The sequence below is a fragment of the Mesoplodon bidens genome (assembly GCF_964165515.1).
Source record: "Mesoplodon bidens genome assembly, chromosome: 15".
In the NCBI taxonomy this organism is placed as follows: Eukaryota; Metazoa; Chordata; class Mammalia; order Artiodactyla; family Ziphiidae; genus Mesoplodon; species Mesoplodon bidens.
Window position 1 is genome coordinate 11,722,426 of NC_138171.1, and position 25,039 is coordinate 11,747,464.

The following is a 25,039-nucleotide window of genomic DNA, read 5'->3' on the forward strand; positions in this document are numbered from 1 at the left end:
GCGCCGCGGTTGGTTGCGGCTCGGAGGTCGCTGATTGGCTGACGTGGCCCCGGCGCGGGCCCCGATTGGCTGTGACGCGCGGCCGGGCGAGGCCGCCGCCGCCGCCGCCGCCGCCGCCGCCGCCGCCGCCGCCGCCGCCGCCGCCGCCGCCGCCGCCGCCGCCGCCGCCGCCGCCGCCGCCGCCGCCGCCGCCGCGCCTGGGCTGGGCGGTCATTGGGCGGCGTGATCTCGCCGCGGTTCCGCGGACCCACAGCCGCCGCCGCCGCCGCCGCCGCCGCCGCCGCCGCCGCCGCCGCCGCCAGCAGAGCGCACCGGGCTGGCCGGGCGAGTGGCTATGGCGGGCGCCGAAGACGGGCCGGGCCAGCAGCCGGAGGTCGACGAGGACGAGGCGGCGTATTGCCGGCGCTGGGGCGCGCAGCATGCCGGGGCCCGCGAGCTGGCCGCGCTTTACTCACCAGGTAGGACCTCCGAGCTCCCCTCCGGGCCTGTAGTCATCAGCCTGGACTGCGGACAGCGACCCCGGGTCCCCTATATCGGAACCCCAGCCTCCGGCCCCGATGCAGAACTCCATCCGCGGCTTCTAACTTGCAAATAGCTCCCCTAAGTCCGGGGACCCCACCCCAGCGCCCCTTTCAAGCCCAAGGCAGAATCCCAGCCCCGGGGCTTTCTGGACAGCTCACATCACACAGCCAGGTCCGGATCCTAGCTCGGGGTACCTGCGGCTGCAAAGCGCGCCCCTAGCCTTAGGGACCCCCCCACCCCAGGACCCTGTCCAAGCCGAAGGCAGCCCCTCAGCCACATGCACTGACCCCTAAAAGTCCCACCCTATCCCAGGTTCCCCAGATCCAAAATTCACACTCTAGGGCCCCATCTGCACCCCAGCCAGGACCCTGAGGTAGTGACCTCAAATCTGGGCATGTCAGGACCCCTGCTCTGGGAACCCCACCTCAGGGGTCCCCAGCTAGAGTGCCCCAGAGGTACTTCCTCCAAAGCCCCATCTTAGATTTATAGTTTCAGTCTACAGACCACCCATTCCCCCACTGCATTAACTCTCATCCTATATTTTGGAATCCCCGGTGGTGAGGGCACTGCAAATCTTCCAGTTTAAGCTCCTCTCATATACAAGCCCCAATTCCAGCCGTTTCCTTCCCCCATGTAGATATATTAGCCCCCTCCATTGGGACTTGGGTGTCCCCAGACCGGACCACAACTCAGAGACCCTTGCTCTGGTTCTGCCCCAGGACGAGGTCTCTGGTTTCTTCCTGCTGGGCCTACCATTTCTTTTCCAGCAGGCACCAGCCTCCACCCCCTTCTCTGACTTGCAATTGAGCCTCAAGAATCTCATTGCCAGGCCCCAGCAGGGCGAAGTGTCCCCAGGGGTTAAGGGAAGTGCCTTTGAGAACTCCAGAGTCAAGTGACTGGGAGGCCCCTCTGCCTGGGTGTTGCCATCACATCGAGCTTTGTTTGTCAAACATTCTGCCATCTTTCCTCTTGCTAGGGGGCAACCACCATGCCCAGCCCTTGCCTGGGGTGGGCATGGGTCCACTACCACCTTTGGCTTTTTTCCCTAACTGGCCTGGGTTTGCATACCATCTCTGCCATAACTATCTGTGTGACCTTGGGCCATTTGCTTTCTTGTTGAGTCCTAGATCACCAGAGGCCTTTCTGGACTTGCAATTCCATGTGCTGGGTGTGACTTTTTTCATACCTGACTTGGACACCTGGCCCAGGATACCATGGTTTCTTCAGCCTGTTCCCCCAACACCCAGCTTGTGGACTTAAAACCTCCCGTGCTCCCTGGGGCAGGCTGGACGTGGCATCCTGACTCTTCTTTTTAGCTGTGTAACCTGGGCCAGGGCACTTTCCCTTTCTGAGCCTCAGTTTCCTCCCCTCTAAAATGGATACAAGATAAAGTTTATCAGTTCCTTAGTGCTGCTGGGAGGAGGAAATGAGATCGTCTACCTTGGTGCAGTGCCTGTCACACAGTAGGCCATCCCTATTATTAAGCCAATAGTCTGACCCTCCCTGTGAGTCTTGGGGTAAGCTGCCTCACCTCTCTGCTTCTCAGACTCACCACCTGGGAATCAAGGGTAAGGATTCAAAGCCTGCCTCCTTTGGTGTCCAGCTATGCCCACTCAAGTAAACCCTACCCACCTTCAACCAAATCATACCTGGGCGTTCTGAGCCTCCTCAATGGACTGTGATCTTCTCATTCCAGCATGATTGCATCTTTGCCCAATTCTGGTATCCCCAAGTGCCCCTCACTCTCTGAAGAGCAGCCACTGCAGGGATTTAAGGCTGTAGACAGTCTCCTGGTGCCCCAAGCCTGCAATCAGAGGCCTTATCTCCTCTTACCCTAGAGTTGGGGCAGGGCAGGGGGAGTGCCTGGAGAGGGGGAGTGAAGGAGGAAGAGACTAGTTTCTCCAAATTCCATAGACCTCCCTCTGCCTGCCTGTGTCCCTTGGCCTTGAGGAAGAACCTCAGTCTCTGGGCCTGACCTATAAAATAAGGGGCCAGGCTGAATACATACTGAGCACCGTCGTCCCAGGCCCTTTCTAGGCTTTGGAGGCAAAGTGGTGAACAAAACAGGAAAAATGGAGCTGGCCTTTAGTAAACCCAGTAAATAAGGGAAATACCTTACTTGCCCAGTGTGGTGGCAAGTGCTGTGGAACAAACATACAGCAGAAAAGGGAGAAGTGAAATGTTGGGGACAGTGACATTTTAGAGAGGGGGCAGTTAAGGCCTCACTGAGCAGGTGACAATTGAACAGAGACCAGAAGGGAGGGACTCCTGAAGATGTTTGAGGAAGGATTGGTCCAGACCAGGGACACAGCAAGTGCAAAGGCCCTACGGTGGGAGCAAGCCTGAAGTATCTGCAGGACACCAGAGAGGGCTGTGGGCTGGAACAGAGTGAGTCGGGGGAGAGTAGGGAGAGTTTCTGGGTTCCAGGACTGAATTCTTGAGATTCCTGGGGCCAGTGATGGGTTGTCACCATGACAACTGGCAGCGATGATAAGGCAGTTAACAGAGTTGGCACTTACTGAGCACTGACTGTGTGCTGGGCACTTCCCTTATGTGCTCTCATTTCACCCTCACTGCAGTTGTCTCAGGGGCATCCTGGTATTAACTCCATTTTACAGGGGAGGAAACCGAGACCCCCGTAGCCTCCTCGTAGCCCACCCCCGACGTGTGTTCTTCCTAACGCTTGTCGTGCCTGGGATTAGGCTTGCGTCTGCCCCCACCAGAGGGGAAGGTCAGCAAGACCAAGGGCGGCATCTCTTCGGCTTGCCTGAACTGCCTGCACCCTGTCCATCTTTAAGACTCGCCCTGGGGCTTAGCAAAGAGTGGTGACCTGCCCACGGTCACACAGACAGTTAGCAGGACCAGAACGAGAACACTGGTCGGGGCGTTCTAGGTTCTGTGTTCCGAATCTTTGCTGTGGAAGTGAGCCAGCCCAAGTGCGTGTGCGGGAGGGGCACCAGTGTTCCAGGTCAGCAGAGCAGCACGCGTGCAGGGCTGGCGGCAGAGACAGTGGGCCTAGCGTCGGCCGAGAGCTGTGAGTTGTCTGATCAGGGCAGCCTCAGCCTGATCCCATGGACCCTGAGTGTCTGGCCAAGGAGTGTCTGACCCAAGCACTCCCCCAGGTCCTGGGAGCCACAGAGGGTCCAGGTTTGGGGTTTGCAGCACCACCCCACCCTCTCTGCCAGGTGCCGGCGTTTGTGAAGGGTGGGTGGGCTTGGCAGGTCTACCCCAGTCTCACGGGCAAGCCTGGAGGCAAGGCAGGTGTCCGGCTTCCCGGCAGGCGCCAACTGACCTCTGGCTATGTGGGTCCCACTTCTCAGGTACCTAGGCTCCAGGGGTGGATCTTGGGGGTTCACCAGAGCCCCTGTTCACCCACCCTGGCTAACTACGGATGCCCCTGCCCTGTGGGACACAGGGACTCTTAGCGTGGGGTGGGGGGAAGGTGGAGGGTGTCAGGAGCACTGGGTGGGGGTCCTGGCCTGTAGTCCCAGAGCTGAGCCTGGATTCGGTCCCCCAAGACAGGCCTCCCTGAGGCCCGTTCCCTGGCTGGGCCTGGTCCCTGTCATGCTCCTGGCCCAGCTTTCCCTCTGTCTCCCTCCATCAGTCTTGTTCTTTTTCCATTTCTTTGTCTCTCCTCTCTGGCCATACTCATGTTCTCTTTGTCGCCTTATAATCACTCCCTGTCTCTGTCTCCCTCTTCTCTCTGTTTCTCATCGATTTTTTTTTTGAATTTTATTTTATTCATTTATTTTTTATACAGCAGGTTCTTTTTAGTGATCTATTTTGTACATATTAGTGTATATATGTCAATCCTAATCTCCCAATTCATCCCACCAGCACCTCCCTGCTGTTTCTCATCTTTCTGTGTCTCTGATTGCTGTTCTCTCCCATCTCTCTCTGTCTCTCTTCCTCTGTGTCTCTCTGGTCTCTCTACCTCCTGTCCCCCCACCTCCCTGAGGCCGAGTGTCTCCTAGTGGCCAAGGACCATCAGAAGTGCAGGTTCCAGGGCTTGTCTGACTGAAACCAGAAGAGTCGGGCCTGATACCAAGTCTTTGGCTGTGGCCTGTCCCCAGGCAAGCAGAGATGGCCTCCCCTGCACCTCCCAGCCCTCCACACACAAGCCTGACCCCCTCCCCAGGCCAACAGGCAGTCACTACTGTCACTTAGCCCAGATCGTGGACCCTGGCCAGGCCAGGGGCTGGCTCAGGGAAACAAGGCTCAGCACTCTGCCAGAGGTGGCCTGAGCCCTTCTGTCCTGAGGAAAATCCTTCCCCTCCCTGGGCCTCAGTCTGCGCATCTGTGAAGCGACACCGTTTAGACCACCTGACCACGCAGTTCGTGCCAAGCTGACTGTCCATGCTGTGACTCTGGTGATTCTTGAGGTACTTTGGACAACACACTTCATCTCTCCAGGCCTAGTTTCTCCGTCTGAAGGATGGGGCAAATAGCCCCCAGCCCATGGCGTACGGCAGGCAAGGGCTTGTTGGGATCGTCCCTGACACCGTCCCTGGCATGTAATAGGTGCTCCGTGAAGGCCGCTTATTATAATAGATGTATTTTTTATGGGTCATAGTTGAGGCACTTGTTCTGCAGAAGGATCCAGAGGCCAGAGAGAGAGTTTAGATGGGAAAATACTCAGATTTGGGGACATTCTTCGTGGCAAGGGGAGAGAGCTGGGCTGTCTTTGGAATCAGGACAGCCCCAAACATCCAGGCTAACGAGCTCAGGATCCAAACCCAGTTTTCATTTTTACCCGCTGAGCCTCAGTTTCCTCATCTAGGAAGTTGGGATCACACAGTAACTCCCTGGAGGGACTGAGACTCGAATGAGAGACTGAGGGACTATGCCTTGGGCTTGAAACCTCAGATGACTGCAGGGGCTTGGCCAGGACCGCCACCAAGGGAAGCCGCCCAGTATGAGGCTGCAAGGAGGGGAGAGGACTGGGGTCAACCAGGAGCTCTTGCCCCACCTGATGGAGGCAGGCTTGGGCTGGCCAGAGCCCTATGTTCTCAAAGGAAGTAGAATACAAATTTCGTGTGTGTGTGTTTTTTTTTAAGTGTAGCTGATTTTTTCAAAACTAAGAGCAAAATATGACAGAGGGAGTGGGTCTGCAGCATCTCTGATGTGGGCTGCACCCTGCACCCCAGCCCATAATAGGCCTCAGTGGGTGTTAGCCATTGTTGTTGTTGCTTTCCCTACAGGCTGGGCGGCAGCAGATCTGTACTGAAGAATCACGGGTCCCTTACCACCACCCCTCCTGGCTTCCTGCTTCTGAGCCCCAGGTCCTGGCCACAAACAGGAGCCACAAAAGGGAAGGCCCTTCTGGGCCTGGTCATGGTGACCCCAGGTGGGGGCCCCTGGGGTGGCAGGGCCCCGTGGCCCAAGGGGAACAGCCCCTGACTGCGAAGTAAGCAGCAAGGGGCTTCTGCATCTGCTGCTGTGTGATGCTGTTGGGATCCTAGCCCTTTCTGGGCCTCGGGGTCCTCATCTGTATGAGAGGGGCTAAGGGATGTGACCCTGGGCATGTCCTTTCCCACTCTGAGCCTTGGTCTTTTCACAGGGCAGCTGTTCGGATTCTGGCTCAGGGTGCAGTCTGCTGCTGTACAGCCTGGACAAGGCCCTTTCTCTCTGAGCCTGTTTCCTGTCAGGAACAGTGGGACGCCTCATATTTCCTTCTCACGGTGCTTCAGTGAGGGGTGCCCAGAGACAAAGCCTGGCAGTCTTTCTCTAGGATCGTGGTTGGGAATTTGTTCATTCCACAAGCAGTTATTAAGCAACAACTGTGTGCCAGGACCCTGGTGAGCAAGCCAGGCATGGTCCTAGGCCTCCTGAGTTCACATTTAGGGAGGGGAAGACGGATATTAGACAGGCAGTGACAGTCCCTCATGATATGGGTCCCATGTTAGGGGAGCCTGGGGGTTCAAGGAGGCATCATGGATGGCTTCCTGGAGGTGGAGCTTCCAGGTAGAGATATGAAAGAGCAGATTTGTCCTTGGGACCAGCTGCCTGAGAAACAGTATTCCCAGGGGCCCTGTCACATGTTGTATCACCCATGTGGTCTTTCTATGTCCTTTTGCTTTAATAGTCTTTCTTTCTTTCTTTCTTTCTTTCTTTCTTTCTTTCTTTCTTTCTTTCTTTCTTTCTTTATTTATTTATTTATTTATTCATTTATGGCCGTGTTGAGTCTTCGTTGCTGCACGCGGGCTTTCTCTAGTTGCGGCGAGCGGGGGTACTCTTCATTGCGGTTCGCGGGCTACTCATTGCTGTGGCTTCTCTTTTTTGTTTTTATTAATGTATTTTATTTATTTATTTTTGTCTGTGTTGAGTCTTCGTTGCTGCACGAGGGCTTTCTCTAGTTATGGTGAGCGGGGGCTACTCTTCATTGCGGTGTGTGGGCTTCTCGTTGCGGTGGATTCTCTTGCTGCAGAGCACGGGCTCTAGGCACGCAGGCTTTAGTAGTTGTGGCACACGGGCTCAGCAGTTGTGGCTCGTGGGCTTAGTTGCTCCGCGGCATGTGGGATCTTCCTGGACCAGGGATCGAACCTGTGTCCCCTGCATTGGCAGGCAGATTCTTAACCACCGCGCCACCAGGGAAGCCCTACATTCACAAATTTTAAGTTCAAAAGGGAGTACGTGAAAAAGTCTTGACCGTATAGGTTTTTTTCCCTTTTTTCACATAAATGGCTGTTTAGCACTTTGCTGTTTGAATTTACCAGTTTGTCCTGGGGATGTCCCTCCATAGCCACGTATTAACAGTCGACCAGGCTTTTTTCCTGGCTACAGAGATGCCATAAACCAAATTAATTTGTCTGAGTCCCCCAGCAATGGACACAAAGGTTATTTTCAGTTGCTATACCTTCAGCAAAGCTGCAATGAGTGAAGCAGCTTGTCTGAGCTCATGTGCTATTAAAACAGGTGCCAAGATTTAAAGAGACGATTTCACACCCACATCCTGATTGCTGGCTTCTCTTGAGAATTAGAAGGTCTGGCCTCCCTGGGCCCACACTCCCCCTTGGCAGTAGTCAGCCAGTTAGTGGCTACTGCTTTAGAAAGGACACATGTGCTGTGGTGTTCCACTGTCCCCACCCGGCCCACCTCACTTCTTCAAATCACCTGCCTGGCCCCTGGAATTTGAGACTCCTCATCAGCACTGCCTCTTCTCCCTGTGGCTGGAGCCCTAGAGGGGATAACCAAGGCCTTATTTCTCCTTAATTCCTGACTCATTGCCTGGAGCCTTGCTTAATGGAGGTTGGGCGGGGTCTGAACCTCCATGCTTAAAAGCTGTTTGTAGCCTCTGCCTCCAAATAATTACCGACAAAAGGGGACAGGTGATGGGATGATGACAGTTAAAAAAGAAGCTCATTAAAGTTCCTTCACATGTCTCCAGAGAGAGCCCGAAGGGGCCCAAGAGACCAGTATTCTGATCCTGTCTGCCAAAGAATCAGCATGTGCAAGGCCAGCTTCATGGGCATCAGACCTGTGCACAGGGGCCTGCGCTCAGAAGGGCCCCACCAGCAGGGCTTGGTTTAACACTCTTGGCCCTGAGTGTCTGACCTTCGGCAGGCCCTTCCCCTTCTCCAGGCCTCGGTGACATCATCTGTGAAATGGGCAGGCAATCCCTGCGTTCAGCCTGTAGTCAGCACTGCAGACTCTCAGAACACAGTCGAAGAGCCCCCGTGGGCCTGGCTCTGCCTGGCTTTGATCCTTGATCCCTTGGCCTTTGCTACCCGCCCCGCACTCACCTCTCGCCTCCTCTCCCTGCAGGCAAGCGCTTCCAGGAGTGGTGCTGTGTGTTGCTGTGCTTCAGCCTCATCGCCCACAACACGGTCCACCTCCTGGTGCTGGCTCACTGGGAGCACACACCCCTCGTAATGCTGGGAGTCGGTGAGTGCCCGCAGCCCTGCCGCCTGCCTCGGTGTGCCCAGGGGCCAGGGACCTACCTAGTGTCTGCGCCACTCTGATGGCGACTTACACACGTGTGTGTGTGTGTGTGTGCTTGTGTGCACACAAATGGGGTACAGGTTGTGGGAACCCTGGCTCCCATCTCAGTCAGTGGCACCTGTGTCATTCCTGTCACTTGGGCCAAAAACCTGGGTGTCATCCTCTGTTCCTTTCTCTCACGTTCCACTTCAAAGCATCAGCAAATGCTCTTGGCTGTCCTTTTCGAGATGCATCCAGCATCCATTACTGTCCACCTCTACATCCCCTCCCTGGTCCAGCACCACCCTCCAGCCTGGACTATGGTGGAAGCCGCCTCCCTGCTCTCCCCGCCTCCACCTCTGTCCCCCACTGTCCATTCTCCACAGGCAGCTGGGAGAATCCCGTTGGATCCTCCGTGAGGTCACGCCACTGGCCTGTTGTCCCCTGTATACTTAGAATAAAACACCAACTCCTCAGCGCGGCCTGGCCCCAGCCCCACCTCACATCATTTCCTTCCTCTCCTCTGGCTCACCCCTGCTGCCGCCACAGTGGCCTCTCGCTGTGCCTCCACCAGGTGCTGTCAGGCACACCCCTAGCTCAGGGCCTTTGCACATGCTGTTCCTGTGCCTGGAACTCTCTTTCAGCAGGTACCTGCGTGGTTCCCTGCCTCGTCTAGGTCACCTCCTCCGGGAGGCTCTCCCTCAACAATAGCAGCCCTGCCATACACCATCCCTCACCCCACTCTGTTATACAGTCTGTTTCTTTGTTTATTACCTATCTCCTCCACTCAAATAGCAGCTCCCTGAGAGTAGGGATTTTTGTCTGCTACTGTGTCCCCAGCCCCAAGCACAAAGCCTCACGCAGTAGGTAGGTGCTCGGTAAATATTTATTGAATCAGTGCATGAATGAGCTGCAGTGTATTAGTACCTGTTGAGTGTTTTCCATCGGTCAGTCCTCACCCATCCACAGACTGGGAGGGTGGAGGCTGCAGTTGTCATCATTTTCCAGACGAGGAGACCGAGCCTCAGAGAAGGGACCGGCCAGAGTCACACCTCAAAACAGAGAGCACGACATAGTTCTTAGTTCACTGTCTCCACTCCCAGGTCCTGGAGTGACTCAGTTCCTTCCTCTCCGCACACCGCCCCTCCCCTCTTCCCTCTAATTCAGGTGTTCATCCCCTCCCCGACCCTGGGCTCCCAGGCTGACAGGGCAGCGGCTGTGCCCTTGGTCCGCCTAGCCAGCCACAAGTGTTCAGCTTCCACAGTGGCATTAAAAGCATTCTGGTCGCCTGAGCCAGGAGCGCTCAGGCCAGCTAATTGAGCCATCTGGGTCTGGGGTGGGGATAGGCACGTGCTGGGGGCGGACCAGCTGAAGCGGAAGGAGGTTAACCCATCTAGTGCCAGGGAGCCTGGGCCCCGCCCACAGGAGCCAGACATGTCCCCTCTGCCCAGGGGTGAGAAGGACCTGCACCTCCAGCCTCTGTGCCTTGGAGCAGCACATTCAAGGGCAGGGATGTAGACAGTGTGAGCCCCGACGCCCCATCTGGGGGTGGTCACGAGCAGGTCCCTACGGTCCTGGGTTCAAGTCCCAGCTCTGCCACTTGCTGGCTGTGTGGCCTTGGGCAAGTGTCAGTGCACCTCTGAGCCTTGTCTTCCACATCTGGAAAGTGAGACTGCTCACAGCCCCTGCCTCCTAGGGCCTTTGTGAGGGCAAAATGCAGGTGTGCATAACTGCCGAGAGGGCAGCAACTGAGTAGAGGTGAGGAGGGGACACCGCCCAACATTCACGCCCCAGGGCTCAGACCTTCTGCCTCAGTGGTCAGTCTAACAGTGGATATTTCCCAAGCCTACCGTGTGCAAGCCCCATGCTGGGCTCTTTTAACTCTTGGTGGCAACTGAGTGAGGAGGGTCTGATCACCGTGCTCTGAGAGGCCAGGTGACTTGCCCGTCGACCCTAACCCGGGCAGCAGCAGAGTCTGGGATTTCATATCCAGACCTGGCCGGGGACTCTGCAGCCTCTAGTTGGCACTAGGTGGAAAGGGTGTTCTAGGCAGTGGGCCTGGTCTGGGCAGAGGATCAGTAGCCCCAGAGCCCCGGGTGTATGTTGTGTGAACCGGGAGGGTGGGCATCCCAGGCAGGTCGCTGCCTCCCTGGTCGGTGGGGACCAGACCCAGGAGACTTCGCACCTGCCTGTGACGGCAGCTCTTCCACCCAGCACCTTTGCCTCTGGGCTGACGAGGGCGGACAATCCCCTGATAGTGGTGTTTGCACAGTTCCTAATGGATTTAAGTAGCCGCCCTGATTTGTGTGTTGACATGCCGAAAGTAAGGGCACCGAAAGCAAGGGCACCGACAGTAAGGGCACCGACAACAAGGGCACCGAATGTAAGGGCACCGAAAGCAAGGGCACCGAAAGCAAGGGCACCGAACGCAAGGGCACCGGACGTAAGGGCACCGAAAGCAAGGGCACCGAACGTAAGGGCACCGAACGTAAGGGCACCGAAAGCAAGGGCACCGAACGTAAGGGCACCAAAAGCAAGGGCACCGAAAGCAAGGGCACCGAAAGCAAGGGCACAAGGGCACCGAAAGCAAGGGCACCGTGCCAGCCCACACAGCCCACCTGCTGCTCTCTCCCAAGAGGTTCTGGTGCCCCTGGCAGGCCCCAGAAACCAAGGGAGCCAGAAGCCCTGAAAAGGTGCCCAGTTAGTAAATACAGACAGATGATGCAATCCTGGGTAGCAAAGTCAAGATAGGGGAACTGGCAGGGAAGAGGAGAGGTAAGAGGTCAGGGAAGGCTCTCTGGAAAAGTGACATTTGCACAGAGACCTGAAGGAGGTGAGGGAGAGGAGGCAAACGGTGGTCCCTGGGGTGTTCCAGGCAGAGGGAACAGCAAGCGTTGCAAAGGCCTTGAGGCTGGGGTGAGCCCTGAGCATTTGGAGGATAGAGAGGAGGCCCGTGTGGCCTGAGAAAACTGACCAAAGGAAAAGTAGTTGGTGGCAGCTGAGGGACAGCTGGGGGCAGTGGGGGCAGGTCGTGCAGGGCCTTGAAGGCCGTGGTCTGGATTGGGGGTTTTGTTCTACAGGCCGTGAGAAGCCACTGGCGATTTTCCCACAGGGAGCTGACATCACCTCATGCTGCAGGGAGGATGGATGGGGGCAGGGAGGGCCAGAGAGGAGGTGAAGGGGGTGGCCCGGAGCCCAGTGGAGGTGGCGACAAGTCGTCAGCTTCTGGGTGAGCCAGAATGTGCTGTCAGGTTGGCTGTGGAGGGGAGGGGGCAGGGGCCAGTGGCCTGAACTATGGAAGAAGGGACCGTTCACAGAGGACCCGCGTGAGGGGAGATGCTCGGGATGCCTGCCTGAGGGCCAAGGCAAGGTGTTGAGCAGGAAACGGGAAATCCGGAAATGTGGGTGTCCTGAGAGTAGAGATGGTGTTTGACGCCCAGATGCTGGCAGAGGGCCCCGGGGTGGGGCCGAGGGACTGTGTGCAAGCGGCCTCCAGTGCTGGGACCGGGAGAGGAGGAAGAGCCAGCCAAGGGGGAGGAAGGGGAACTGGGCAGGCTTGCACAGGCCGAGAGGAGAGTGTGTTTCCAGAAGACTCAGGGATCAACTAGGAGCAGCCAGCCGAGCAGAGCAGCAAGATGGGCAGCGAGGGGACCACCAGATTCGGCCCGTGGAGGTCATTAGTGACCTTGACAAGGACCGTGTGAATGAGTAATAAATGAGTGGCCCCGGGAGCCCCGAGCTATTTGCCGCACTTGGGGAAACTGGAGGGAAAGTGTGAGGGCTCTGAGCCGGTGCCTGAAGGAGTGAGTGGGAGTTTCTGGCAGACAAATGGGTGGGGGGGGGCAGGGGGTTCCAGGCGGGGGGCACAGTGAATGCAAAGGTCAGCAGTGAGGTCAGCACTCGCAGGGCCCCAGGTCATGGCCAGCCTCGTAGGTCAGGTGCGAAGTCTCCACGGGATCTGAGCTGAAAGGTGGTAAAGACAGGCTTGGGCCCCAGGACCGTAGGGACCAGCCTTCAGCAGTGTCTGCTCCTGTCTCAGCCCCTCTGTCTCCACACCAGGCCTTGAGGTGGGCAGGGCGCAAAGAAGTCCCAGCCGGGTGACCTGTGGGGAGATGGAGGCCCCAAGGGGCCCAGGGACTGTCTCAAGGTCACCTGGTGAGTCAGGGTAGCCTGGAGTGAATCATCATCTCCTATGCTGTCCCAGTGTCCTGCAGGCAGGGTGGTAACTCGGCCCAAGCTGCCCCCAGAGTGAGCCAGCCACCGGGCGCTGACACCAGCATTGGGACAAAGAAGCTTCTGTGTGCCCGCCTCCGCCACCCCTACCCCCATTAAAGAGGGCTTGGGCAGCAGGCCTGAAGGCCTGGCGTTGCTGCTCTAGAAACAGCCACCGCCCGTAGATCACAGAGCACAGAGCCGGTTCCTCCCTTAGGCCGGGGGGAGGGCTCTGTCTCTCCAAAAAAATTCCTGACGTCTGCCTAAAGCCCACATCCCTCCCTGCTCAGCAGCCTGACAAGGCCAGGGGCTTGAGGCTCAGAGAGAGGAGTCATATTTAACTACTAACTGTAGCTACATTTGGGGAGCGCTTACTATGTCCCAAGGACCTGCATTAGCCCACTGTTATTAACTGACTGTAGTTAAGTGAAGTAAGTACCGTTAATATCCCCATTTCCCAGACGTGGACGTGAAGGGTCAGCATCGTCATGAATGGCCCTCGCCTTGGTCTCTGGCCACTCGCCAGCAGCCCTGACCGCCTCAGGGCAGCCCTCACCCTTCAGATCTCCTTTCCTCCTCTGGCACGTGGGATGTGGTGGGGCCTATCACAATGCCGTGAGATAATACACGTTTTTTTAAGTGGACTTTGTTTTTTAGGACAGCTTCAGATTTACGGAAGATGAGCAGACAGTACAGCGAGTTCCCCCAAGTTCCCTTATTAGTAACATCGTATATTAGTGTCATACGTTTGTTACAATTAGTACACCAATATGGATACATTATTGTGAACTAAAGTCCATAGTTTATTCAGGTGTCCTTAGTTTGTAGCTCATGTCCTTTTTCTGTTCCAGGATCCCATGCAGGATTCCACATCACATTTAGTTGTCACGTCCCTTGAGGCTCCTTAACTGTGACAGTTTCTCAGGTTTTCCCTGTTTTCAGTGGTCTGAACGGTTTGGAGGAGTGCTCGTGTTTTGTAGGATTGCCCATCTGCTGGAATTTGTCTGGTGTCTTCCTTAGTGGGTTATGTGTCTTGGGGAGGAAGCGCTCAGAGGTCAAGTGCCATTTTCATCACATCGTAGCAAGGGTATGTACTATCAGCATGACTTATCACCATAATGTTGACCTTGACCACCTAGCCCAAGTGGTATTTGTCAGGTTTCTCCACTGTAAAGGTACTCTCCCCCACCCGCCCCCGCTTCTGTACTGTATTCCCCTTGGAGAGGAGTCACTGTGTACAGCCCATATTTAATCTGTGGGGAGTTAAACACCTGATGATGCACTTTTTAACACCTTTGACAAAGCACCCAGCACACAGGAAGCACCCCAATGTTAACCGTAATCACAAGACATTTTTCTAATATTGTCTTTATTATCATTGTCATCATCTGTAAGGATTAAATGCTTAGGACGATTAAGGAGATAAATGTATAACCAGCTTAAGACTGGCCTTGGTACAGTTTAGGGATTAAGAGAGATAAAACGTTATAAAACGTCTCTGGCACAGAGCCTGGTAACTGTAAGTGCTCAATAAATGTCAAGGAAAAATAAATAAGTAAATAAATGAATGGATGGATGAATAGATAGATAGCTGACGTCTTTACCCTAAGAAGATGAGGGCATAGATCTTCACACAGGCTCGTGAATGCATGTTCACAGGAGCCTGAGTCATACCAGCCCCGACCTGGGAACAACCTAGTCGTCCAGGAGCAAAACGGATAAATTTACTCTGGTACATCCAGATGGTGGAATACTACTCAGCAGTAAAAAGGATGAACTCCTGATACACACAACCACATGGATGACTCTAGAAGCATTACGCTAGTGAAGGAAGCTAGACCCGAAAAAGCACATACCATAAGAATCAATTTGTGTGAATTTCTAGAATTGGCCAAAACCAAAGTATAATTATGGGAAGCAGATCGGTGGCTGCACGGAACAAGGGTGGGGAGGCACTAGGGGGACTGCTGGGGGGCTGCGTTCTCCTGAAGGCAGCATTTAGGGGCAGGATTAGTCCAGGCTTTTGGGACAGGGGCTCAAGAGGCACCTCAGCTGACCCCTCGCTGTGCAAGTGAAGATGCTGAGGCCCAGAGGGGACAAAGGGCTTTCCCAGGGTCACACAGCAATATGGTAGCAAGAGGTGAGGCCCCCGACCCTTGATCTAGCTCCCCCTTAGCTCTCGGCCACAGTGCCTCTAGTCCCTCCTGGTAGACGCAAGGCAGTGTGTACACAGCATCCTGTGTAGTTGGCGGTAGGAGCTCTGTTAATGCCCCTGGACCTACTGAGGTACAGTTTAAGGGCACGAAAGCATGCTGGTTTTGGAGGCTGGTAGACTCACCTCTTCCCATCCCATGGCTGCCACTTCCAAGCCATGGGACCAGGGGTGACGCTTCAACCTCCCTGAGCCCCTTCCCTCATCAGAGAAGTGGGGGAAATAAATGAGGTTGTCACCTCAGGTGGTGACAAGTGCTGTGAAAGAAGTAAAGCAGGGACATGCGACCAAGAGCACCTGCCTGGGAGGAGGGCTTCGCCAGGGTTTTGGTGATGTTTGCTCTGAGCTAGAAGGCTGAAGAGGAGCCAGCCACTCGGGGATCTTCAGGGAGAAGGTGGGGTGCCAGGTAGAGGACCAGCAAGTGCAAACGCCCTAGGCTTCCCCAGATTCCCCAACCCCTCCCCCAGCCCAGGTCCACCCTCCCAGCACCGTCACTAAGGAGCATGACTCCGTAGCCCTGGGCGGGGCCTTGTGTGCACTGGCCTTCGAGCCCTGCCAAGCCCTCCCCTCTCCCCAGCCCAGCGACCCATGCAGTGTCACCCCCTTCCCCGCCCTGACCTTTGGCTTCTGCATGCCAGGAGGTGCTGTATGTCTCCACCTGGCGGCCCACTTGTCACCAGGAACTTGCAATGTATGCAGCTGTATCTCCCCTGCCCCCCCCCCCACCGCCATCCCTCCCATGTTTGGCGTATGTGGGGTGGATGCTCCAGGGCCTCTGGAAAGCCTTCATTCACAGCCACCCCTAACTCGGGCCCACACACCAGAGCTGCATGTCCACGGTGACGCACACACTCACTCTTGTTCCCTCGCTCATGAGTCCTGCTCTCCAGGGAGGCATCTAGGGGATTTTCTCAGCCTTCACAGTACCTCAGGGCCCTGGTCCCCTGTCACTAAGGGGCTATGGGACCTAGCAGAACTCGAATAACCTTTAAATGGCCCAGCTGACCCTTGGACAACCGGTTCACACCGAGAAACTGAGTCTGGGAGGGGAGGAGGGGTTGCCTGAAGTCATGTGACCCAGTGGGCTGCATTTACCAGCACTTAAAACTGCATTTGTTTTGTGTATTTGTTTACAGCTTCCTCCCCCCCACCCCCCCCCCATATCTCTGTCCCAACGACGTGAGCTCAATGTCTGATGCACCTCTGGCTCTAGAGCTTGGCACACAGTAGGTCCTCACAGAATGTCGCTTGACAGACTGAATGACTGAATAACAACAATAATAATATGTATTGAGGGCTCACTATGTGCCCCACACTGTACTTAATGCTTTGCATTGATTCATTCAACGAATGTTTACTGAACCACATTATGTGTGAGGAATTGAAATGTAGCCATAAACACAAGACTAAAGCCCCTGACGTTGTGGAGCTGATATTCCTGTAGGGGAGACAGTAAACAAACAGAAATGAAGTCCCAGGTGATAGGTGCTCGGAAAAGAAGATAGGTGCTAGGAAATGCTGGAAGATGGGAGCGGTTACAATTTTAGATTAGGCGTCCCCAGAGGACCTTTGAGGCAACGATCTGAAGGAAGTGAGGGAGTGAGCTGTGTTACCTCTTGGGAAAGGATGTTCCAGCAGAGTGAAGAGCAAATGCAGAGACCCAGAGGCATGTAGGGGGGTGTAAGGGAAGGGGAATATGCCAGTAGGGCTGAGACACAGAGGGAGGGGAGCGTGATGGGGGTGGCACTGGCGTGTTACCTCGGGCAGCTTGCTGGCCGCTCCACCTCGGTTTCCGCATGTGGACAGTGTCGTGGTGCATCCTGCTGTGTTATATTTGGACCCCGAGGCAGGTTAAGAGCCCAGCTCTGCCACTTGCCATCTATGCGACCTCAGTCCAGTTATTTCTGTTCTCCAAGCCTCAGGTTCCGCCTCTATAAAGTAAGAATAAAAATGGTACCAACTTCTAACAGATTGTGAGAATTCGTTAAGATCAAGCATGTAAAGCACCTGTGTCTGGCACTGAGCAAGTGCTCGATAAATGGTAGCTGCTGTGGTTTTTTTTTTTAATCCTCATCATTCGCATCCATCTAGAGGAAACTGGGGCACAGAGAGGTTGAGTAGCGTGCCCAGTGTCACACAGCTAGTGAGTGACAGCTGGAATGTGCGTCCAGATGTAACAACACTTAACCTCTGTACTACACTGAACCCTCAAGTGAGCGAATGGTTTGGGGGCCTCTGAGGGGACTCCGCAGAACGGAGACAAGGAAAAGGCTGCTGGAGGCCGAATTATCCCACTTACTGTTGATAAAACTTAGGCTGCGGGGAATGTGGCTTCCATCTGGACCTAAGGTACTTCCCGACACCAAACCCCGGAAGGACATTTTCATCTGGTTACCAGCAGCACTGGGGCAGAGTGGGCTTCCCTACCTGGGGCGATTGGGGCTCAGAGAGAAAGGGACCGTTGGCTCCTAATAGGGAAAGGTTGGGCTGATCTGAGCACGCCTGGTTTACTCTCTCCAGACTCACCGTGCAAATGAGGCCCCACATCTCCCTGGGGAAGAGCAGGTAAAGGGGCAGGTTGAGGCCAGGAATGTTATTCCTGAGGCTCCATTCACAGGGAGCAAAGTGTCCCACGTAGACAAGGAACACCTCCTGCCCCAACAAATGAGTGAATGAGTGAGCAAGCAAGCGAGTGACTTCCTGATTTGGGGTGGGGAGTGGGCAGGGATATCCCTCTTGTCCACCTCCCCCCCCACCGCCCAGCTCATGCTCCTCGTGTCCACAGTTGCAGGGGCTCTCATTGCTGACTTCTTGTCTGGCCTGGTGCACTGGGGAGCCGACACCTGGGGCTCCGTGGAGCTGCCCATCGTGGGGAAGGTGCGTATGTTGACCCAGCCCCGAAGCCCAGCCCATCTCCTCCAGGAGGAGGTCGGGCTGTCTGACCTGGGGTGAGTCCCCTTTCCTCTCTGAGCCTGTTTCCCTATCTGAAAGATGGGAACTGTGGTTCCAGCCTGACCCCCCGCCCCCCGCCATGCCCCACCTCCAAGACTAGAAGAAGAATTCCCTGGGATTTTCTGGAAGCATCAGGCGTGGGACAGAGAGCTTTGATACACGTCCACCTCACCGGAACCCCTTGAATTTGGGGACCACGCCACATCTTATTCTCTTTTGCCTGCCCTGCTACACCGCACTGTTTTCGTTGAACTTTATCTTGAGTCAGTCTGACTTTTTTGATCGTGGTAGAAAATCTGGTACAAACTTAACCAAAGAAAGGTACTGATTCGTGTAATGAAAATGTTAGTAGTAGAGCCAAATTAGGGCATGGCTGGGTCCAGTGGGACGGACAGACCATATTCTTTGGACTCAGTCCCTCTCCATGTCTGTCTCTGCTGGCTCCACTCTCGTGTAGGCTTTCCCCCGTAAGGTGGCCAGGATGGCTCACAGCTGCCTAGACTTCCATCCTCCCAGCTCAGTGCCCCCAGTAGAAGAACTCCCCTTTCCCATAGTTTCGGCCAGAGTCCCATAGCTCATTCCCATTGGCCCAGCTTGGATCACACACCCATCCTTCATCCAGTCAAGGTGGCCAGAGGGGTGGGGTGCTCTGATTGGCCAGGCCAGGGTCCTGTGCTCACTCTTAACTAGGGGGCGGAGGAGTCAGCCCATTGGAACAGCTGGTACTAAAAGAAGAAGGGGAGGCTGTTACCAGAAGGAGGGGCTTGGACGTTGGAAAGAAAGAAAGGTCCTGCCTGTCACTGGGAGGGGCCTCCTCAATTGTCTTAGGGTAGGGAAGGAGGGTGGAGATTGTCTCCAAACCCCCCCATAGCCCAGGTCAGGAGGCTGAGGCCCACAGCGGGGCAGTGCCAGCCCAAGGTCCCCACCAGGTCATTTCGACCCATCTTGCGCTAAAGCTGTTAGACCCAGACCCTGAAGGCTGGGTGGGATCTGCAGCTGTGGCGTGGTGGGACAGCATCTCAAAGGCAAGGAGGTGAGCCCGCGCGGAGTGTGTGCAGGAGGTCGGGGAGAGCGGCTGACCACCACAGGCTGACTGGTCGGATGGATCCCCCCTCCCGCCCCCCTACCCCACCCAGGCTTTCATCCGGCCATTCCGGGAGCATCACATCGACCCGACAGCCATTACGCGGCACGACTTCATCGAGACCAACGGGGACAACTGCCTGGTGACGCTGCTACCGCTGTTAAACATGGCCTATAAGTTCCGCACCCAGAGCCCAGGTAAGAGTGCCCCCTGGTGGGCCTTCAGAGAGCCATGGGGGACAGGCACACACGCACCCCTCCCATGCGTCTCCTGTAGCTCGTGAGTGTGTTTGCCCCTCACGGTGTTAGAACAATTTTTAGTTAGTTTCCCTCATGTAAAATTGGGATATTTGACAGAAAGATCTGTGTTTCCAGCTTCTCTTGAACAATCCGATCTGGCCACCCTGGGTCTTTGTTCCCACTTGGCTGTACTGGGCCAGAGCTGAGCTGCAGGGGCCCCCCCTTAGACAGAGATGCACGCTCTCCACTTTGCCACAGTCCCCACTACTACCTGCTGTCCAATGCCTGGCCTGCCTTGCTCACTTGAATTACGTTCCTGGCCCGGAGGGCTTCTGGTTTTGCTGCCTGGGCTTAGTGGAAAGAGTATATGTAGCCTGCCAACCCCGTCCTGAGTTCAGACCTCTGCCCTGACTATCTGGGGGAGGAAACTCGTGCCAAAGCAAGTCACTTCACCTCTCTGAACCTCAGCCACCTCGTCTGTCAGGTGGGGGTTGAGTCCTTCCCCTGTGCCAGATCCTGTTCTAACAGTTTGACACGGTGCTGATCTTTAGAGCAGCCCCGCTGCAGGGAGATGTGATGAATGTCTGTGGTGTTGGGGGTGCTGCCCTGCCCACCTCCTCTTGCCCAGTCGGGGGCACCTGTCCCCCAGCTGCTGTGAGCGTCCTGAGAACTGCCAGGGCAGGTCCCGCCTCTTCCTTTGGGATAAGCCTGAAGCCAGTGACAAAAAAAAAAAAAAAAAAAAAGCCTGCAAAAGCCAGCCCCCTGGCCTCTGAGCGGGACCAACTCTATGGAGTCATTAACATTTCTAGACCCACCCCACCCCACCAGGATCAGGCTGAGACAGGACTCCCCCCACCCCATCTTTGCTTAACTCTTCTCCTGCCCTGTCCTGCTTTCCTCACTCCCTCAGATGTTTTTCCAGAAGAGGATTTCCCGCCCCACCCCGCGCCCCCCCAGTCAGATGACTCATGTGCACATGAATCCTTGTCTCAGGCTCTGCTTCTAGGGAATCTGGACAAAGACTTATTCTCATTTCGTTGTTGAGGAGCTTGAGACTCAAAGAGGTAGAGTCGTTGACCCAAGTTCATACAGTTAAGAAATGTCAGAGCAGGGGGGATTTCCCTCATGGTCCAGGGGTTAGGACTCCGCGCTCTCACTGCCAAGGGCCCAGGTTCAATCCCTGGTCGGGGAACTAAGATCCCACAGGCCGCGCGGCGTGGCCGAAAAAGAAAAAGAAATGTCAGAGTAGGGATCTGCGCCCAGTTCTGCCTCATTCCAGAGCCCACATTCTTAACTATTACCTATGCTTATTCCATTCTGCCCACTGAGCAGGAGAGGGGACTGAGGCCCAGAGGGGAGTCTGAGCTTGCCCGAGTCCAGTTGGGAGGTTGGAAAGAGGCCTGGGTCCTATCTGGGAAGGGAGCTGGGCCAGGCTGGCAGTGGGCCCCCACCCTGTGGACAGCTGTATGGGGCCTATGGCAACCCCCCGCTCTACCCACGCTGCAGAAGTCCTGGAGCAGCTGTACCCCTGGGAATGCTTCGTCTTCTGCCTCATCATCTTCGGTACCTTCACCAACCAGATCCACAAGTGGTCACACACGTACTTTGGGCTGCCGCGCTGGGTCGTCCTCCTGCAGGACTGGCATGTCATCCTGCCTCGTAAACACCATCGCATCCACCACGTCTCACCCCACGAGACCTACTTCTGCATCACCACAGGTGCGGCTATAGCGTAGCGTGGAATGGGCTGCCCCCACTCTGACTGCAACTCCATCCTTAGGATCAAGGGACCCAGGTCACAGTGGGAGGTGGTGCAGTCCTGCAGGAACATTCTCTCAGAACACACATTTCTTGAGCATCTACTACGTGCCAGGCACTCTTCTAGGTGCCAAGGACGCAGCAGTAAACAAGACAGATAGACACACACACACACACATACCCCCTTCATGGAGTTGTGATTCCAACCACCCATCCATCCAGCAGATATTTATTGAGCACCTACTATGTGCCATAGCACTGAACAAAATAGGCAAAAATCCCTGCCTTTATAGCATTCACATTCTAAGAGGGGACATTCCAAGCACTAAAAAATAAGTACTATATCTGATTGTCCTAACTGCTCTGGAGGAAAATAATGCAGAGGGTAGGAGAGGGAAATGGGGAGCTTCACCCTTTAAATAGGGTGGTCAGGGAAGGCCTCGCTGAGAAGGTGACATTTGAACTGAGGGAGAGAGTCATGCAGATCTGGAGGAAGAGCTCTCCAGGCAGCAGGAGCAGTAGGTGAAGGGCCTTGGAGGCAGGACCCACATGCCTGGTTTGTTTGAGGAGCAGCAAGGAGGCTAGTGTGGCTGCAGTGAGGCGTGAGGGGTCGAAGGGTCGGAGAGATGGCAGAGTCCAGGTGTGAGAAGTGCTGTGAGGGCAAACAAAGCGGGATGAAGGGCAAAGAGTCGTGGGGGAAGGGGGCGTAGCTGTTTATAAAGGAGATCGGAAATCTGGAAAAAGTGGGGCGTTCCCTGCAGATAAACAGGGACAGATCAGTCCAGGCAGAGGGAACAGTAAGTACACAGAGGCCCTGCGGCAGGGACAGGTGACCCAGGAGTAGTAAGAAGGCCCACATGCTGTTGGTAGTTAATGGGCCAGTGCCAAAGAGGTGAGATGAGGGGAGGCGACCAGGTTTTCCAGGGCCAGCTGGGTATCTTTTTAAGGTTAAGTATACCACACGTGCTGTTAAGTCAGACCAACTTGGGCTCAGCCTTCAGCTCCTCCATATGTGACTTGTGGAGGCTCACAAGCCTCCCTGGTTATCATTTTTCTCGGGGCTACAGCTACCTCCTTCACATACCACCTCCCAGGGCTGGGGTGTGAGTGGTAAGGTGGCAGATGCAAAGTGCTTGGCACATAGTAGATACTCAGTAAGCTACTGGTTTGGGGGCAGGGGTTGGGGTGTTTAGTTTGGTTTTGTTTGTCTTTTTGGGGGGTTTTTGCCTTTCTGGAAGAAGAACTGAGAGCCACAAAAAAACATTTTTTGTACACCCTAAAGTCATGCTTTCTAGGAGCAGTTGGAGGGGTTAGAATTTAGGCTGTTGTGGAGATCATTTAACTGCTCAACCAGAACTGGGATCAATCTTGGCTTGGCCGTATACTAATTGGGAAACTCCCCTCCAAGGCTCAGTCTTCTTTTTTTTTTTTTTTTTTAATTAATTAATTAATTAATTTTATTTTTGTCCGCGTTGGGTCTTCGTTGCTTCGTGTGGGCTTTCTCTAGTTGCGGGCAAGTGGGGGTTACTCTTTGTTGTGGTGCGCAGGCTTCTCTTGTTGCGGAGCACGGGCTGTAGGTGCACGGGCTTCAGTAGTTGTGGCTCATGGGCTCTAGAGTGCAGGTTCGGTAGTTGTGGCGCATGGGCTTAGTTGCTCCACGGCATGTTCATCTTCCCGGACCAGGGCTCGAACCTGTGTCCCGTGCATTGGCAGGCGGATTCCTAACCACCGCGCCACCAGGGAAGTCCCCAAGGCTCAGTCTCCTCATGCGGAAAGTGGGACTAATAATAGTGTCTACTTCAAGGTTCAGGTGGTAGACTGTAATACAGATTAAATAAGATTATGAGCACTGTTCATTGAGCACCTACCATATGCCAGGCATCATCCTAGGCAGTGGGATCAACAGTGAAACAACATGGGGTTCTGCTGTTCGGAGCTGACATTCTAGTTGGGAGTTGGGGATAAAAACCAACACAAAACAGGGAGCTGACGAATTAATGAGAATGGTTACAGGTTATCATAAAAGCTGTAAAGAAATAAGAAAGGGTGACATGACAGGACTGGAGCGCTGCTAAGCGGTAGTCAGGGAAGGCTTCCTGGAAGAGGTAGCGTTAGAGCCAAATGATAAGAAACACTGCCTCCATGCCTGGCATATAGTAAGCACTCAATAAGAAGGCGAATGAGGGGATGAAGGCATGTCTGAGCAGCCTCTAAACCCATTGGTGGGAAGCCCCTGTCCCAAGATTCCTCGGTCAGTCCTTGTCCCCTGCCCCCTGCAGACTTACTGTCAGTTCCTCCCCTGCCCGAGGCAGGGCCAGCTCGCTCTCTCTGTCCTCTCACTGCTGCTCTCCCGTTCAACCCCTCCGCACACCCCCCTGCCCTGTTTCCACTGCAGGCTGGCTCAACTACCCTCTCGAGAAGATGGGCTTCTGGAGACGCCTAGAGGACATCATCCAGGGCCTGACAGGAGAGAAGCCTCGGGCAGATGACATGAAATGGGCACAGAAGATCAAATAACTCCTCCGGGCCACCACCTCGTTGCCAACCTTACCCAGCTCCCCCAAACCGAAGCCATCTGCCAAATTCCAGCCTCCTTGTGCTGGCCCCTCCAGGTGGAGAGGACACCTCCTGGGCTGGGCCCGGGCACCCCCAGCCCACCCCTTGTGACACAGAATACTTGAGCCACTGATTTTTTTCATTTCCTTTTTTTCATTTTCTCTCCTTGACGCCTCCCCAGCCACCTGAGCTGCTCTGTCTGCCAAACCTGACTCTGCAAAAAAAAAAAAAAAAAAAAAAAGAGCCCCGCCCTGCCAGCCATCCCTTGGGTTGAGGAGAAGTTCACCAACTCCCCACACTCCCACCACCCCTTGCCCCACTGGGCAGCCCTTCAGCGTGGCTGGTATTGGGGCACTGAGTCGTCTGTTCCCCTTTGCCCTCAGTGGTCTAGGAGCCCCCAGGCACATCTAACTGTCCCTGGAGCATTACCCTGCCATGGACCTGCAGACTGACCCCCAAGGCCTGGCTGGATAGACAGCCCCAGTCACCACCTTCAGCCTAGCTTGTCCACCCAAGGATGGCAAAGTGCAGCAAGGGTCTGGGGGCAGCTGGCCAGACGAGGCTGGAATTTCCTGATCAAGTCTGGACCCCCCTTCTTCCCCACCCCTCCCCCATCTGCCAATGTGATTCCAGCCAGAGCTGATGTTTCTAATTGGAGGATGTCTTCGAGGGGCACAGCCCCTGCAAAGGGTCTTGGTCATTTGGAAGGGGACACAGTGTCCCCTCTGGCCAGGGGTATGTCAGAGAAGGAAGCGTGGGGCTTTTTTGTTTCGGTTATTTTTTTTTTTTTAACGGTGCTTGCTTGTTTAATGTAAATAATAGAAAGCCTTAATATCTTTTCTGTAACACGGAGTAATATTTTAATGTCATGTTTTGGATGTACATAATATATTTATAACAAAGCAGCAAGAGTCTACTTAACCTCGCTGCCTCGTATTTCCTGGTTGGCTGGGGGAAGGGAAGTAAGCCTGGAGGGTGAGGCCCCACCCCTACCCTATTCCCAGCTTCCCTCGCAACACTGGGCTAAAGATGAGGTCTTTGTCAACCTAGACAGTGAATCAATGTTGACATCTGCTCCAAACACTTTTGGAAGGGACCCGTGATTTGATGAGGAATGGTCTTCATGCAGGAAATCATGGTGATAGAGTAACAAAGGCTGATCCTTATGGGTGAATTCCTTTGGCAAATGTTTATTGGCACCTAATGTGTGCCAGGCTCTGGCCTGGACACCGGGGCATGGAAGTGAACAAACAAACAAGGACTTACCCTGATGGAGCTGACCTCCTGGGGAGAGAGACAATAAACTTAAATAAATGCACATGGACATTCAGATGGTGATTTGTAAAGAAAATCAAACATCTTGGGATTACATCAGAAAGGTAGGGTGAGGCTGCTTTGGCAGGGTGGTCAGGGAGGGCCTCTCTGAGGAGGTGACATTTGAGCTGAGACCTGGAGGAGGAGATGGAACCAGCTGGGGAAAGAACTGGAGGGAAAGCCTTCCTGGCTGGACAAGTGCAAAGGCCCTGAGGCAGGAACAAACCTGGGGTTTTTAAGAGAGTGTGGCTGGATGGGAGTGAGCAAGGG

At 54.9% G+C, this 25,039-nt stretch overlaps 1 protein-coding gene across 2 annotated transcripts; it reads left to right on the forward strand.

Moving 5' to 3' along the window:
• The first annotated feature begins 280 nt into the window (after positions 1-280).
• Positions 281-24,775, forward strand: LOC308629455 (plasmanylethanolamine desaturase 1). Of its 2 annotated transcripts, XM_081257333.1 has the most exons (6): positions 281-458; positions 8,287-8,406; positions 17,652-17,743; positions 18,955-19,099; positions 20,648-20,860; positions 23,295-24,775. In XM_081257333.1, exons 1-6 carry the CDS (start codon positions 335-337, stop codon positions 23,414-23,416), a joined length of 816 nt encoding a protein of 271 aa, XP_081113459.1. In that variant the 5' UTR covers positions 281-334; the 3' UTR covers positions 23,417-24,775. The 2 variants fall into 2 exon arrangements, with proteins under 2 accessions (XP_081113459.1, XP_081113460.1); XM_081257334.1 differs by lacking the exon at positions 8,287-8,406.
• The last annotated feature ends 264 nt before the right edge of the window (positions 24,776-25,039 follow it).

Excerpts from the sequence above, each read along its gene's own strand:
- LOC308629455 (XM_081257333.1), top strand. The coding sequence starts at position 335 with ATGGCGGGCGCCGAAGACGGGCCGGGCCAGCAGCCGGAGGTCGACGAG. Across the intron at positions 8,407-17,651 it reads CCTCGTAATGCTGGGAGTCG|TTGCAGGGGCTCTCATTGCT; the intron begins GTGAGTGCCCGC and ends TCGTGTCCACAG. Across the intron at positions 17,744-18,954 it reads AGCTGCCCATCGTGGGGAAG|GCTTTCATCCGGCCATTCCG; the intron begins GTGCGTATGTTG and ends TACCCCACCCAG.